The sequence below is a fragment of the Anomaloglossus baeobatrachus genome, chromosome 12, assembly GCF_048569485.1.
Source record: "Anomaloglossus baeobatrachus isolate aAnoBae1 chromosome 12, aAnoBae1.hap1, whole genome shotgun sequence".
Classification (NCBI taxonomy): domain Eukaryota; kingdom Metazoa; phylum Chordata; class Amphibia; order Anura; family Aromobatidae; genus Anomaloglossus; species Anomaloglossus baeobatrachus.
The window spans coordinates 112,090,940-112,109,100 of NC_134364.1; the positions used below are offsets into that span (position 1 = coordinate 112,090,940).

At 41.8% G+C, this 18,161-nt stretch overlaps 1 protein-coding gene across 34 annotated transcripts in view; it reads right to left on the reverse strand.

Moving 5' to 3' along the window:
• Positions 1-18,161, reverse strand: part of GPHN (gephyrin) — a 360,949-nt gene that overhangs the window by 260,023 nt on the left and 82,765 nt on the right. For all 34 annotated transcript variants that reach the window (XM_075330398.1, XM_075330420.1, XM_075330424.1 and 31 more), the window contains exon 2: positions 1,181-1,259. In XM_075330398.1, the coding sequence (XP_075186513.1) occupies positions 1,181-1,259 (79 nt within the window). The remainder of the gene's footprint in view (positions 1-1,180; positions 1,260-18,161) is intronic.

Consider the following 18,161-nt stretch of genomic DNA (forward strand, 5'->3'; position numbering starts at 1 on the left):
GATCGGATTGCTGATCGCTATAGCCCCCTAGGGGGACTAGTAAAATAATAAAAAAAAAGTTTTAAAAAATGTAAAAAAAAAAAAACAAAAAAACCTAAAAGTTCAAATCACCCCCCATTCGCCCCATTGAAAATTAAAGAGTTAAAAAAATAAAAAATACACACATTTGGTATTCCCGCATTCAGAAACGCCCGATCTATCAAAATATAAAATCAATGAATCTGATCAGTATATGGCATAGCGGCAAAAAATTTCCAAACACCAAAACGACGTTTTTTTGTCGCCACAACTTTTGTGCAAAATGCAATAAGAGGCGATCAAAACGTAGCATCTGCGCAAAAATGGTACTGTTAAAAACGTCAGCTCGAGACGCAAAAAATAAGCCATCACTGAGCCATAGATCCCGAAAAATGAGAACGCTACGGGTCACGGAATATGGTGTAAAACGTGCGCCACTTTTTTTGGACAAACTTCCGATTTTTTTTAACCCCTTAAATAAAAGTAAACCTATACATGTTTGGTGTCTACGAACTCGCACTGACCTGAGGCATCACACCCACACATCAGTTTTACCATACAGTGAACACAGTGAATAAAATATCTAAAAAACCATAGTGCTATCGCACTTCTTTTGCAATTTTTCTGCATTTGGAATTTTTTTTGCCGTTTTCCAGTACACTATATGGTAAAACTGATGGTTTCATTTAAAAGTACAGCTCGTTCCGCAAAAAAATGAGCCCTCACATGACCATATTGACTGAAAAATAAAAAAAGTTACGTCTCTCAGAAAAAGAATGGCGAAAAAAAAAACGGAAAGCGAAAAATCGGCCGGTCGTGAAGGGGTTAAGAAAGAGTTTAAGGGAATATTAAAAGTACCAGATTTTTGGGGAGCTACAAATTGATCCATTCTCAGAAATTAAGGGATTATTCCCCTCGGGATTTTAAGTCTTTGTTTAGGTCAACACAAATTGGACTTTATGGGTCAGTATCTTGTCAACCTTAACAAAGGCTAATGACAGAAGTTTTCACATATGCTCTCCATCTTCTACTAACAGTCTACGGGCGAGGTTTATTCTTCCCCCTACACACCTCCATCGCCTTTTACTGTGGGTAGTAGACTTTTAAAAGGGGTCGTACAGAGGCACATAATACCCGAAAAGAGGCAACACTTGGTACTTACAAGGAAGGATCTTGGACTAAATCCTTAAGGTTTATGCCGCTGCGATCTTCTGCGAGGTTCCTGAAGCAACTGTCACTCACTGCCAAAAAAGCATAGAAGAACTGATCAATACACTCACTTGTACATTATATGTCGGTACATTAGTTAAAACGAAAAAAAAATTGACAAAAAATTAGAATGTAATTACATTTGGTGAACAAGCTATTATTTTTTTTTTAACCATCCAAAGTAAAAAAGAAGCAATGCCAAATCTGAAGACACAGTAAGAAAATAAAATAGATCATCAGTTCTTATATCTCCCACTCTCATATTCAGTGTAATATATCACAAGCCGTTCAAATGCACTAATGTTTCCATTCATTCATTCTCTAAAAACGAAGCCCATTTTTGGACATCTAAGTTCCCGTACCCCTCCCTGTTGTTCCTCCCCCTGTTATTTATGCTAATTCTATTATAGAATCATTTTACTAAGTGACCAGAAGGACCTGTGCTGATGTCATAACCATGTGACCAGAAGGGGCGGGGCCTCAGCCAACCAAAAAATAATGTTGCTTCCTGGTATCAGCTATGTTGGCTGAAGCCATGCCCCTCTTGGTCACATGGGTATGACATCAGCACGGGTCCTTCTAGTCACTTAGTAAAATTATTCTATAATAGAATTAGCATAAATAACACAGGGAGGAACAATAGGCGGAGGGGCAGGAATCACTATGAATACCCACCACAGCTATTAGCTGATGTCACCCAAAAAGCTGCTCATTTTACAAACTTTACTTGCTTGGGTTTCAAAAACTATACATCCTAGCTGACAACTAAAGGTATGTATAGAATCAGCATGATAGTGCCAGTATAACAATGGCTATAGGTTATATAGGAAAATCATGGTGACTGATGTGCTTTAATGGGTTATTAAGAAAATCGAATTATCTTTAATGAGGCACAGTAAAATTAGAGTCTACACCAGCATGGCTGCTTGTGCGGTTTTACATAATTAGTTGTTTCTAGCAGAGCTCAACTCTCCTGCACTCCACAATGGTAGTGCAGAGTTATGCTTGTTGCCTGTCGCTGGCAGATCAGTTTTGCAAAAATGTAAATGTTGCTCTGTTGATGCATATTGCAGAAGATAATCATCTGTCATAGGCATCATAAATCGGCATTTGCAGTTTTAAAATCACTAATGTATCAAAAGCAGGCAACAAACATAGCTCAACTTATTTCAACCCCCTTTAGCAGTGGATCGCTCTTTGTAGCCTCCTTATACAGAGCTCCATTCTGCAGTATATCTCTAGATATGACTAGACCACTGACTGGATGGGACATCATCAATTTTGACCCTTCAGCCAATAAGTGGCCTCAGATGCATGTATGGTTAGGATGTAATTACTTTAGGTCCCAGAAGTGACCACCATAGCGGTGGCAATTGTTAGAGGTAATTAACACTGGCGGATCACTTTTGCAAAACTGTAAATGCTACTCTGCTGATGCATATGGCAGAAGATAATAGTCTGTCATAGGCATCATAGATCGGCATTTGCAGTTTTACATCACTAATGTATCAAAAGCAGGCAACAAGCATACTGTAAGTTACCCTAAACTTTTGAACTGTAGTGTAGCTCGACTTATTTCAGCCCCCTTTAGCAGCACATCACTCCTCATAGCCGCCTTATACAGAGCCCCATTCTGAAGTATATCTCTAGATTATATGACTAGACTACTGACTGGATGGGACATCATCAATTCTGACCCTTCAGCCCATAAGTGACCTCAGATGCATGTATGGTGAGGAGGTAATTACTTTAGGTCCCCGAAGTGACCACCATAGCGGTGGCAATCGTTAGAGGTAATTAACGCTGGCGGATCACTTTTGCAAAACTGTAAATGCTACTCCGCTGATGCATATGGCAGAAGATAATCCTCTGTCATAGGCATCATAGATCGGCATTTGCAGTTCTACATTACTAATGTATCAAAAGCAGGCAACAAACATAGCTCAACTTATTTCAGCCCCCTTTAGCAGCACATCACTCCTCGTAGCCTCCTTATACTGAGCTCCATTCTGAAGTATATATCTAGATTACATGACTAGACCACTGACTGGATGAGATACCATCAATTCTGACCCTTCAGCCCATAAGTGGCCTTAGATGCATGTATGGCCAGGAGGTTAGCACTTTTGGTCTGAGAAGAGACCACAATGGTCACAATGGAGCTGTAATTAACACATCTTTTTTGGACAATCCCTTTATTTATACATATATTTTAGGATTCCTTTTCTCTGACTGCTTTTTGGAAAAGTGTAATCCAAAAACCCTCAAGATTTAGATGTGCATAGAAAGTCTTTCTATACTACCCTCCCTTGAGAAAGTCCAACGCAGGACGAAACGCGCGTCGGGCAGCAGACAGGCGAATTCCACGGACTCTGCACATAGGTAATGCACATCTAAATCCATTCTTTATACCATTTCAATTGCAGCACTCACACTTTAGAGCACTATGCACTTTATTTTTTTGATGGCTGTGTATAAGGAATATTTATGAGAAATATTTTATATTATATCAAGGCTTATTAGGCTATACATTTATTGATATTTGAAATTATTTAAATTTATTTTTTGTATATATTTTTTACCTATTTATTATAGGTATTTATATTTGCACATACTGCCTCTTGAATTTCCCTATCTATAATTGAATATTTTTGCTCCTTTACTGTTTTTAATTGTGTTAGTCTATTTTTAATATTCAGACAAATAAAAATATATATTTTATTTCATGGTGTTTTGACTCATATTGGCAGGTGTATACTATTTATTTGTCCATGGGGATATTTTTGAGATGACCACATTTTGGAAAAGTGGTAGAAAACCATGGAGTGATAACCAGTTGATCGGTGAGGGTCCATCACTTGGGATCCACACAGATGGGCAGGACAAGTTACTTTTATACTCAACTGATTGCACCAGCAGTGCGAATGCCGGACCGCCCCCCCATTCGGCCTTGTAGAACCGCTATGCTAGAAGACTAGGATATTAAACCCTTGCCAACTCACAGCTCGGATACTAAAAGTATAAAACACTTCTCATGGTATCTCGAATCAAGTAAACAACTAAATTTCCCCATTGGTTCAAGGTATTATTCGGAAAGAGCGGCGAGGATGATTCATTAGTCTCCGCTCCGCAATAAACAGCGGGGACTTTATTACATTTAACCCACCAGTGGAAATGTCCTTAAAATCAAATCTACTTTTCAATTAGGGGGGATGCGTTTGTTCTTGCGCTCCAAACACATATCCAAAACAACCTTTTGCAACTGGATTTTCTCTTGTTCTTGGCATCCAAATGTCTACTTGATGGTATTGATTTTTTTTCTCTTTCCAGAAAGGTTAAGGTCTTAATTTCTGCGGGGAAACAACCTTCCAAGCTGGCATGCTGAATTTTCTCATGCTGCAATATATTTTCGACTCTGATATTCCGGCACACTTGGGACCGGTACGTTTCTATTCTGGAGTAGGTTTCGTATACTCAAGAAAACTGAATATCTAATCAAAATCGAGGTAGGAGTCATCTCATTCCCCAATGTAACCAGGTTCTTCTGCTTGTTGTGCATCCATCATACTCGGACAATTAAAGCTCCTGAAGAATAGACCACTACTTTGAAAGCACTTTTTTTTTTAGAATGGATAGAAGACCAGGATTTCGTCTTCAAAAATGGAAGTCCCATATGAACAATTCCTCTCCATATGGTCTGGAGGGGTATAAGTCATGCCGCGCTCTTGTGAGTCTTCTTGGGAAATCTGGCCACTCAAGGGGACAACCCCTAGTCAACAGACCGTCAGGATGACAGTCAATTAGCTAACCAGTGCTGTGGCTACTCATTGACCATAGATGGCCATTTTCATGACCTAGGAGTGTGAATTCCCAGGTTGGACGTGTTCGGAAGTTATAGACTTGACTGCGCATGGTGCAGCCCAGTACGCTCATCTGTTTTGGAAGAGCAAGCCATGTGTCATCCGGCACATTCGAAACTATCCATGTCTCGTCTGCATAAGACTATTTAGATCAGAGGTCCCCATCTCCAGTCCTCAAGGCCCACCAACAGTGCAGGTTTTTGGGATTTCCTTAGTATTGCACAGGTGTTAATGTAATTACCTGCCCAGGTGCAGATTCGAACAGCAGTGCAATGCTAAGGAAATCCTGAAAACATGCACTGTTGGTGGGCCTTGAGGACTGGAGTTGGGGAACCCTGATTTAGATCATGTGCAATCCATGGTGTCTCACAAATCGAATTTCCATTCATCTTATCTATCTACAACCGTGCCGGTTATTTTGTCCCTGGTGTGCATTATTGTGGATTAATATGCCAGGACAGATGATATTGGGGAAGAGAAGGATCCAGCTTGTTGGATTTTTTTGTTCTTTCCCAGAGAACACCAGCCAAGTGTTCCCGTGTATGGAGGAGTTGTTGGTGGACCAAACGAGTGTTCATCCAGCAACCCCATGGAGAATTAATGGCGTGGCGGCCAACCCCTGTCTTCCCAATCGATCCTGGTCCCAGCAGTCGGACCTCTCCTGAGAACTTATTTCCACTGGACTACCTCTTTAAAGAGGTCGCCAATTGGTGTACCATCAGGTTGTCCCATTCCTTTGATATTCCTTCTAGAAACTGGATGTTAACATCTGTTTGTCAACTCTAATTAGATAATCTACATGGACACACACCCAATGGGTAACAGGAGTTCTTATGTGCCAAGACGACAATTGCTAAGATTTTGTGTCAGTGTCCAGTGAATTCTTGATGTGGTACAGATTGGTTCAGGGTGTGGAACAATTCGACACACTTGGTGTCCACTGAATTTCAAATCGTGCCCAAAATTCCTCTAGTTCCAGTAGCTCAACTGGACCTAGCTCTTGGCTTTATCATTTCAAAGTGGTGGTGCCCTGACCAGGAGACCATCCGCATGTTCCTAACTAAACCTGTCCTCAAAGGCTGGATCAACCTAATAAAGGCAATAAGACCCGGTTTCACACATCTGTGCGCAAACCGCAACGTACAGACTGGCCAAGGTCTCGTAACCTGAACGCTAAAGTCTCAAATATATACCTATGAGACGGTACCAGGAGACTTGTGGCAAGACTGTACGTTCCAGTCAGTGAGTGCACCTTTGGCAGTAAATACGCCAAATTTTGGCTCAAATTTTAACAGCTAGATTTAAAAGTAATTTTATAAGTGGTATTTGTGTGGCAAGTGGTGTGACATGGTAGAAAGGGTATGACTGTACTGGAAAGAAATGTAGTTTAAGCTGCACCATCATGGACTCCCATTTTTGTGCATTTTAAGCCAACCCATTTGTGTTGTAAAGTTAGACAAAAGTGACTAAATTAACAATTAAAAGTGCTATTCCCAAAAGACCAAGTTCTTCCCTATCCTAGTGAACCCAAAAGTGCGGCTGTACAAAGCCCCTTCCTGAACAGAAGAGTGCTGCACATGCCTATGTGTTATTTTATTGATTGTCTATGGGACTATTCGCAATGGCTGATTACTGCACTCTGCTTTCTCCGGCAGATGCTTAGTATGTACACCTCCGCTCCACTGATTGTGTTTGGGACTGCTGGAAATAGCTAAAGCGGGCTTTACACGCTACGATATATCATACGATATGTCGTCGGGTTCACGACGCACATCCGGCATCATTTGACAAATCGTAGCGAGCGAGTGTGACCGGGCAAAAATACTCACCTTATCGTTGCACGTTGACACGTCGCTCATTTTCAAAATATCGAACGTCCTTCTGCGCGCCGGTTGTTCATTGTTCCCGAGGCAGCACACATCGCAGTGTGTGACACCCCGGGAACGATGAACACAGCTTACCTGCGTCTCGCTGGCAATGCGGAAGGAAGGAGGTGGGCGGGATGTTTACGTCCCACTCATCTCCGCTCCTCCGCTTCTATTGGGCGGCCGCTGTGTGAAGTCGCTGTGACGCCGAACGTCCCTCCCCCTTCAGGAAGTGGATGTTCGCCGCCCACAGCGAGGTCGTTAGGAAGGTAAGTGCGTGTGACGGGGAGTTACAACATTGTGCGACACGGGCAACAAATTGCCCGTGCCGCACAAACGATGGGGGCGGGTACGATCGCACGATTAATTGCAGCGTGTAAAGCAGGCTTAAGAGATGAACTGGGCTTTCTCTGGCAGTTCCATAGCTAATAGGTGGCGGAGAGGCTATATATGTGCCCTCTGCTCCACTGATTGTCTATGGGACTGCTGCAAATAACTAAGGGCTGAACTAGGATTTCTCTGGCAGCTTCATAGCCAATAGTTGGAAGAGAAGACATATATGCGCACCTCTTCTTCAGTGATTGTCTATGGGACTGCTGGAAATGGCCAAATACTGCCCTCAGCTTTTTTCCAACAGTACTACACACAACGGAAAGAGGAGAGCCCATGTATGTGCACCTCCACTCCATTAATTGTGTATTGGACTGCTGGAATATCTGAATGCTGAACTCCTCTTTCTCTAGCAGTTCCATAGGCAATGGATGGAGCAGAGGCAGAGTATATGCACCTCTGCTCCATTGATTGTCTATGTGACTGCTGGAAATATCTTAGAGTTGAACTTGGCTTTCCCTGACAGTTCCATAGACAATGGACAGAGAGGTCATGTATGTGCATCTCCGTTCCACTGATTGTCTATGGAACTGCTGGAAATAACTGTAGGCTGAACTATGTTTTCCCTGGCAGTTCCACAGCCAATTGATGGAGGAGAGGCAGTGTATGTGCACCTCCACACCACTGATTGTCTATGGCTCTGCTAGAAATAGCTGAGTGCTGAACTTTGCTTTCCCTGGCAGTTCCATAGACAACAGATGGAGGAGTGTCCATATATGCACACCTCCTCTCCACTGATTGTCTATGGGACTGCTGGAAATAACTGTGAGCTGATCTATCCTTTATCTGGCAGTTCCATCGACAATGGATGGCCATGTATGTGCACCTCTGCTACTTTGAAGATGGAACTTCTTGGAGCCTTGTTCTTTAGATGGCTCGGGGTCCAAACTGCCAGACCTCCTGAAACTGGCAAGTAATGACTGGAGAATTTGCTATTTTGGCATTGACCCTTTAATGAGCCCCTAATAAGGAGAATCAGGAGGAATCATAATATTATAATTCACAGTTCCTTCTATTTCAGACCTAAAAGTTTCCATTATGTGGAAAAAAAAATCTCGGCATACAGTTACAGCAGAATTATGACACATAACTAAATCCCTAAACCTAGATTAACTATAGCTCTATATAAAAATAAAACCCCGAGCCGTGCCACGCTATCCTGGCAATTAATCAAGCTAATGGAAATTTCCGCTACTGTCTAGATATGGGCAAAAACAAAAAAACCCGTAATGCCACCTAAACAAGTATTGCTTTGCAGTGCTATAATTAGAAGAGGTAAAAATGCATGTAATCAGCAGGATTTATAATTGAAGCAAAGCCAAATTAAATGAAAATGAGAACTCAACTTAAAGATGAGGAGGAGGAAGAAATAAAGAAATAAATCAGCAGACCTACCGCAGGTGAGACTCCTTCTAACAAGCACGGATGGTATGTCAGAGGCCCAAATTAAAATATTCCAAAATACAGAAATAATGCAATATTTTTCATAAAAAAAAGATATATATATATATATATATATACACACATAGTGCGGCTGGAATTTTTTCTCATATATATCTGTATATATGAAAAAAATATATATATAGCTTCTGTATATATGAAAAAAAATATATATATAGCTATTATATATGTATATATATATATATATATATATATATATATATATATATATATATATATATATACATATACATATACAGTGCCTACAAGTAGTATTCAACCCCCTGCAGATTTAGCAGGTTTGATAAGATGCAAATAAGTTAGAGCCTGCAAACTTCAAACAAGAGCAGGATTTATTAACAGATGCATAAATCTTACAAACCAACAAGTTATGTTGCTCAGTTAAATTTTAATAAATTTTCAACATAAAAGTGTGGGTCAATTATTATTCAACCCCTAGGTTTAATATTTTGTGGAATAACCCTTGTTTGCAATTACAGCTAATAATCGTCTTTTATAAGACCTGATCAGGCCGGCACAGGTCTCTGGAGTTATCTTGGCCCACTCCTCCATGCAGATCTTCTCCAAGTTATCTAGGTTCTTTGGGTGTCTCATGTGGACTTTAATGTTGAGCTCCTTCCACAAGTTTTCAATTGGGTTAAGGTCAGGAGACTGACTAGGCCACTGCAACACCTTGATTTTTTTCCCTCTTGAACCAGGCCTTGGTTTTCTTGGCTGTGTGCTTTGGGTCGTTGTCTTGTTGGAAGATGAAATGACGACCCATCTTAAGATCCTTGATGGAGGAGCGGAGGTTCTTGGCCAAAATCTCCAGGTAGGCCGTGCTATCCATCTTCCCATGGATGCGGACCAGATGGCCAGGTCCCTTGGCTGAGAAACAGCCCCACAGCATGATGCTGCCACCACCATGCTTGAGTGTAGGGATGGTATTCTTGGGGTCGTATGCAGTGCCATCCAGTCTCCAAACGTCACGTGTGTGGTTGGCACCAAAGATCTCGATCTTGGTCTCATCAGACCAGAGAACCTTGAACATGTCTGTCTCAGAGTCCTCCAAGTGATCATGAGCAAACTGTAGACGAGCCTTGACATGACGCTTTGAAAGTAAAGGTACCTTACGGGCTCGTCTGGAACGGAGACCATTGCGGTGGAGTACGTTACTTATGGTATTGACTGAAACCAATGTCCCCACTGCCATGAGATCTTCCCGGAGCTCCTTCCTTGTTGTCCTTGGCTTAGGCTTGACTCTTCAGACAAGCCTGGCCTCGGCACGGGTGGAAACTTTCAAAGGTTGTCCAGGCCGTGGAAGGCTAACAGTAGTTCCATAAGCCTTCCACTTCCGGATGATGCTCCCAACACTGGAGACAGGTAGGCCCAACTCCTTGGAAAGGGTTTTGTACCCCTTGCCAGCCTTGTGACCATCCACGATCTTGTCTCTGATGGCCTTGGAATGCTCCTTTGTCTTTCCCATGTTGACCATGTATGAGTGCTGTTCACAAGTTTGGGGAGGGTCTTAATTAGTCAGAAAAGGCTGGAAAAAGAGATAATTAATCCAAACATGTGAAGCTCATTGTTATTTGTGCCTGAAATACTTCTTAATACTTTAGGGGAAGCAAACAGATTTCTTGTGGTTTGAGGGGTTGAATAATAAATGACCCTCTGAATAAACTTTTCACAATTTAAAAAAAAAAAAATAAAAAAAGAAATAACATTCTTTTTTGCTGCAGTGCATTTCACACTTCCAGGCTGATATACAGTCCAAATGTCACAATGCCAAGTTAATTGGCATACATACATACATAATATATATATATATATATATATATATATATATATATATATATATATATATATATATATATATATATATATATATATATATATATATATATATATATATATATATATATATATATATATATATATGTTTTATCATAATAAATAATAAAATAAAAAAATATTAAATTATATAGAGAGAATGTTTTAAGGCATTTCTTATTACTTGGCTTAGTGGCTTTATGACTTTATGATGGCCACTCCGAAACATTGACTTTGTTCTCCTTAAGCCACTTTGTAACCAGTTTGGCAGTAGCTTCAGGTCATTGTCCATTTGGAAGACCTAAGCTTTAGGTTCCTGGCTAATGTCTTCAGATTTTCTTCAGTATTGACACATTATCTTCTTTCTTCATGATGCCATCTATTTTGTGAACTGCACCAGTCCTTCCTGCAGCAAAACAACCCCACAACATGCTGCCGCCCCAGTTGGGATGGTATTAGGCTGCAAAGCATCTCCCTTTTCCTCCAAACGAAACAATGGCTATTATGGTTAAACAGTTGCATTTTAGTTTCGTCAGACCACAGGACATGTCTCCAAAAATTAAGGTCTTTGTTCCTGTGTGCATTTGCAAACATTAATCTGGCTTTTTTATGTGTCTTTTGGAGTAATGGCTTCTTCCTGGCAGAGTGACCTTTCAGCCCATGTTGATAGAATATTCCTTTCCCTGTGGATAATGACACAATCTTACCAGCTTCCGCCAGCATCTTCACAAGGTCTTTAGCTTTTATTCTCGGGTTGATATACACATGTCTGACCAAAGCACATTCATCTCTGGTACACAGAACCCATCTCTCTCCTGAGCAGTGTGATGGCTGGACATTCCCATCTTGTTTGTATGTGCATATAATTGTTTGTACAGATGAACGAGGCACCTTCAGGTATCTGGAAATTGCACCCAAGGATGAACCAGACTCTGCAAGTCCACAATTCTCTTCCTGAGATTTTGGCTGATTTCTTTTGACTTTCCCATGATGTTACGCAAAGCAGCCGTGTGTTTCAGGTGTGCATTACAATACATCCACAGGTGTGTCTCTAATTAACTCAGATGTTGCCAATAAACCTATCAGAAGCTTCCAAAGACATGACATCATCATATGTGCTGTCCCATATTGTTTAAAGGCATAAGAATCTTAAGAGTGTTTTACATGCTGCGACATCGCTAGCGATTGCTAGTGATGTCGCGAGCGATAGTACCCGCCTCTGTCGTTCGTGCGACATGTGGTGATCACTGCCGTAGCGAACAATATCGCTACGGCAGCATCACACGCACATACCTGTTCAGCGACGTTGCTGTTGCTGCCGAACAATCCCTCCTTCAAGGGGGAGGTGCGTTTGGCGTCATAGCGACGTGTCACAGCAGCGTCACAAAACGGCCGTCCAATAGCAGAGAATGGGCGGAGATGAGCGGCCGGAACATTCCGCCCATCTCCTTCCTTCCTCCTTTTCCGGTGGAGGCAGGTAGGATGATGTTCGTCGTTCCTGCGGTGTCACACACAGCGATGTGTGACGCCGCAGGAATGACGAAAAACCAGCGGCGTGCACCACCAACGATATTATGATTTGGAGTGACATGTCAACGATCATCGATTTTTGCTGTTTTTGCGCTCGTTGATCGTCGCTCCTAGAGCTGTCACACGCTGCGATGTCGCTGACGACTAACACCGTGACCCCGACGATAAATCGCTAGCGATGTCGCAGCGTGTAAAGTACCCTTTAGTGTATGGAAACATTTGACTTTGCAGAAAGTAATAAATATGCCTGAAAACATTCTCTCTCTCATTATTCTGACATTTGACAAATATAAATAATTTTGGTTCCTAATTGACCAAAAACGAGAAAGGTTTATTGTGATGTCATGTCAGATAGTGGGAAAAACCTGCAGATGTGTCTATATAGAGAGCGGAGGGAAAAACCTTCAGATGTGTCTTTATAGAGAGCAGAGGGGAAAACCTGCAGATGTGCCTGTATAGAGAGCAGAGGGAAAACCTGCAGATGTGTCTGTATAGAGAGCAGAGGGAAAACCTGCAGATGTGTCTGTATAGAGAGCAGAGGGAAAACCTGCAGATGTGTCTGTATGGAGTGGAGGGAAAAACCTGCAGATGTGTCTGTATGGAGTGGAGGGAAAAACCTGAAGATGTGTCTTTATAGAGAGCAGAGGGGAAAAAACCTGCAGATGTGTCTGTATAGAGAGCGGAAGGAAAATCCTGCAGATGTGTCTTTACAGACAGTGTGGCTTGGAGGCACACGTTGGGCACAGGGAAAGGCCTTTTGGGGCCTCCATTACTACGTCTTGAGTTCGGCCGTCCTTAATACATTGTTTGATTAATGTTGTTTATACCAATATCAAACCCCCACATTCTACACATTATCCTGGAGTGTAAAGCTAATTATCTCACACAATTAATGATCTAGCATTTATTAAAGTTTGAAAACTATTTTAATCATCCAAAGTAATGTTGTAGCAGTGGCCGCTGTACTACAAAGCCATCAATGACTCACACATGGCATTACTAACTAACTAGCACGTGAAAAGGTGGAGAAATGCATGAACCATCAGTATCACCGCACACAATAAGAGACCACAAATGCCAGGCACGCTCAACACAATGTCACGCTAGGGACGGGGAAGTACCAACCGAAAGGGAAGGGGACCCCTGATCAAACCTACCGCTGGTCCCTGGGGTTCCTCACCCCCATAGATAGGTTCTGCACCTATGTGCCAGGCCGGATACCTGACACTAGATATCCCTAGTGCTGGACTCTAGAGAACAGGTGGGATGAGCTCTTCGTCAACCCCACTAAACACTAGAGAAGACACAAGGAGGACACACAGGGGTAAAGCATGAAATACTTATCTACAGATGACACAGGTAGAAGTTCAACAACGATACTACAGAAGAGTACAAGCCACCTGCTTGCAACCAGAGCTTATATGAACTGAATAATATCACCAGCACCAGTACAGAGAAGATGGGAGTATTTAAGCACAAGGGGAATACTGATAATCAGCAGCTGGATGGAAGGAGAGCTCAGCTGGGTCCTGAAGGGGAATACTGATAATCAGCAGATGGATGAAAGGAGAGCTCAGCTGGGTCCTGAAGGGGAATACTGATAATCAGCAGCTGGATGGAAGGAGAGCTCAGCTAGGTCCTAAAGGGGAAGAGATGAAAATGCAGCAGGAAAGCAGCAGGAACTATTAAAAGTCAGGGAGCATTCTGCGCAGCCAAACCATGTGACCTTCTATGGCCAGAAACCACATGACTGTCTGTCACACATGACAAACCCATGACATACAAAGATTAAAAACAGATACAAAATGGAGTGGCAGGATGGATGAAAAATTCATTCTCCTTGGGGCTACTCCAAAAAATATTGAACACTGCGTTCAGCAGCCAAATTTAAATGATGGGACAAGTGCCCCTTTCTGCCGAACTGCGCGGTCCCAGCGGTCAATGTACCACCAATCAAAAACATTTTCACCAATCCGGTAGAGAGGTAACAACTTGTTTACATTGGACATCCCCTTTAAGCAATGAAGCCCCTTCTTCCTTGTGCAGTGGCACTTCAGGCCTCCCGAAAAACTGCATCCACAAACGATGTGCGTCTGTACCTCTGCTCTAATCATCACCCTTTGGCACATGCCAAAAAACACCATTTCAAAGACGCATTTTAGAGCCCTGTTCTTGAGCGGAAATTCTCCAAATCCTTCTCAAAAACTCAGAACTCTTGAAAAGCATTGAGTTCTCTGTTCAATTACTGCTCCAAAAACTCAGCGAGCCCGTATATGCCACATTCACGATGTTGAAGTAATTTTGCTCCAATTAAAGGTTTCTAGGATTCCTTCTAGGGCGCCAGTGAGAATTAATCAAATACACAGGCATGTGATCTCCAAAGTGCTCAAAATTACTTTAATGAGCATCAGATCTTTTATACTCTTCAGATATATGGGCATACCATGCATAAATTTAGGTGTTTCTTACATTATTGCAAATAGTAGAATACATAGCTACATAGCAAGTAAAGACACTCCCAGCATCCACCCAACTAAGCCACATCTCCTGAACAAGTCTTTGTTCCAAAAGTGAAATCCCACGCCCTAAGAACTTTTTGGCAGGCTTAAAGACATTTACTCCTTCCTTAAACAATACTATTTTTTTCAGGAATTTTTGGACCAGAAATTCATTTTCCCTTTAAGAGGTGTTGAAATACGCCTTTCAGAGCCCTGTTCTTGAAAAGCATTGAGGCATGTGGTTTCCATAGCTCTCTAAATGATTTTAATGAGACTCAGAACTTTTATATTCTACAGAAATACAGGTGTACCATGAATAAATGTAGGCGTTCCTTAACGATAGCAAATAGTAGAAGACATAACTGCATAATAAGTAAAGACACTCCCGGCATCCACTCAAACTGAAAAAGTCTTTGTTCCAAAAGTGAAATCCCACACCCTAAGAACTTTTTGCCTGGCTTGAAGACATTTACTCGTTCCTTCCTTACTTTAACAATGCTAATTTATCAGGAATTTTTGGACCAAAAATTCTTTTTCCCTTTGAGAGGTTTTGAAATACGCCTTTCAGAGACCTGTTCTTGAAAGCATTGAGACATGTAACTTCCAAAGCTCTCCGAATGATTTTAATGAGACTCAGAACTTTTACACTTTTTAGAAATATAGGCGTTCCTTAAAGGATAGCAAATAGTAGAATGCATAACTGCATAGTAAGTAAAGACACTCCCAGCTTCCACCCAAACTGAAAAAGTCTTTGTTCCAAAAGTGAAATCCCACACCCTAAGAACTTTCTGGCAGGCTTAAAGACATTTACTCCTTCCTTACTTTAACAATGCTATTTATTTTTTCAGGAATTTTTGCACTAGAAATTCTTTACACACAAGTTTAAAAAAGACTCCTCTAAAAAAAGAGGAGTTTCCAGAAGTCGCTTCGGCTTGACAAGGAGTTTTTTAACTCCTGAATAAAAACAAACTGCGATTTTTATTAGATGTGAAATGCAAATTCAGCCACAAAGATAACCTTGACCCTATGTAAAAATATATAGGACCCCCCACCCCCCCACCCCTCCCCGGTAACCTGACATTCTTTAGCGGTAATAAATCATCCCATCGTTAACTTTACTTGACGCAATGTCACATTTCCCTTTGTGGCATATTTAACACCCATTGACACACAAACAATAAAACGCATCTCATAGGCGCTTCCCTTTGTTCTTGCCAAACACGGCGCCATGAAAAGGCCTATTCATCCCGCCATAGATAAACAAGTTGCGCAAAGTACTATCGCAGAACAAATGGGATTCCAAAAATATCATTAAAAAAATAAATAAAAAATAAAAAGTGCATTACTATGGAAAATGAAAATCTTTGTATCTTAGCAACTCTAATGATGTGTTGAGTTATTTCATTGTGCCGTGCCGCCTACTCAAGACAGTGCCGCTATACTGCAGAGCTGTCCACTCACCGCTACAGTGCGAGAAACAAAGCCGCGAGCTGCACTGGGAATTTTTTTTCTTCTTTCTTTCTATTTCCAAGTTATTTCATGTTTGATTAATGTACTAAGCTCCTGCATTGGTTACTGCTGTCCTTTCTCTAACACTTAAAGCTCCAAGACACCGATATAGCAGCTTTTTTTTTTTTTTATGACCGCTAAACAGAGCGCATAGAAAAAGGGATTTGTACCAGATGAAGAGTTAACGTTAACCTGTAAGAGCCAATATCTAATTTATACAATGTCTTAAAGGGAATCTGTCCTCAGGTTTTTGCTATGTAATCTGACAGCTGCATGTTGTAGGGGAAGAGAGCCTGATTCCAGCAATGTGTCACTTGCTGCTCTGCATGCCGGCATTTTGATGCAATCACTGTTTTCTCTGCTGTAGATTTAGCAGTGCTCTGTATAACCCCGCCCACACTTCTGATTGGTAGAAAGCTGCTAATCAGTGGTGGAGGCGGGGTTACACAGAGCAGCAGGACTAGGAGGCAGATTTAGCAGTGCTCAGTATAAGCCCGCCCACACTACTGAATGGTAGAAAGCTGCTAATCAGTGGTGGAGGCGGAGTTATACAGAGCAGCAGGACTAGAAGACAGGAGATTTAGCTGTGCTCTGTATAACCACGCCCACACTACTGATTGGTTGAAAGCTGCTAATCATTGGTGGAGGCGGGGTTATACAGATCAGCAGGACTAGGAGGCAGCACATTTAGCAGTGCTCTGTATAACCCCGCCCACACTACTGAATGGTAGAAAGCTGCTAAATCAGTGGTGGAGGCGGGGTTATACAGAGTAGCAAGACTAGAAGGCAGCACATTTAGCAGTGCTCTGTATAAGCCTGCCCACACCACTGATTGGTAAAAAGTTGCTAATCATTGGTGGAGGCGGGGGTTACAAAGATCAGCAGGACTAGGAGGCAGGAGACACCTAGTCCTCTAGTGATAATCTCCTGTTGATAAAACACTGAACTAGCAATAAATAGTCAAGTACGTGACACCACTGGAATCAGGGTCTCTACCCCTACACCATACTGTTCTCAAATTACACAGCAAAAACCTGGTGGTAGATTCCAGTTAAAAGTAACAGAAAGCCTGCATAACCATTAAGACAATCTTGCCTGAGCTGTCAAGATTTCTTGCACGGTTATCGTAGAAATCCAGCAGAGATCACCGGAAATTTCCAGCTGATCTCTTCCATTTTTGACTAGTGAAAAGATAAAGACACAGATAAACGTGCAAGGTTTTTACTAGCTTTGTGTCCAATTGCAGACAGGGAAGAGGGGGGAGGCTCCTGCTGCAGTTTTCTTAGAATAGTGAGGAGACAAAAAGTGGCCATTTATAGCAAGTCAACAGGGCATGGTTTTGTGTTTCTCCATAACTTTCCAGAACAAGGAAACTAAATTGTTGGATCTAGCGAACAAATGAACATTGAGAGCTGAAAATGAGCGACCACCAAGATCAAGAGGAGTATCATTTGAATCGGCACTTCCTAAGGACCGGCGAGGCCACCGATCATGGACTCTCGCTGTGGTCTTCTGGTCCATAGGGATGACAAAAGGTTCAGTGATCGGTGAATCGACCCATCCTTGTTCTCTTTTTCTGGGTGAAGAGCATGATCTAGTGTTACAACAAGGAGCCACCACACCACGGGGCCACGTTCTCCAGAAGAGTCAGGTGCTATCATCATCCATATCTAATAGGGACAATTTTTCAGATGGGAACATCACGTATAATTACTGAGAATGAAGCTTGATGGTGACCCACCATATTCATGACCATGGAGAGCTCCTTTTTGTGCCATGGGTGAAAGGGGGATTTACTGTGGAATTTAAGGATTTCATTCATGAACAAACCAAATATAAAGAAAAATATATATATTTCATTGGCGCCATGGGTGAATATGTATCCATCATGACATAGGAAAATTCAAGTTCAGGCGTCTAATATAAGCTGGAAAGGGTCTTCTCTAGGAATGCAAGAATTCATGAGAAATGCACGCTTCCATGATGAGTCAGTAAACCACCTCACACAC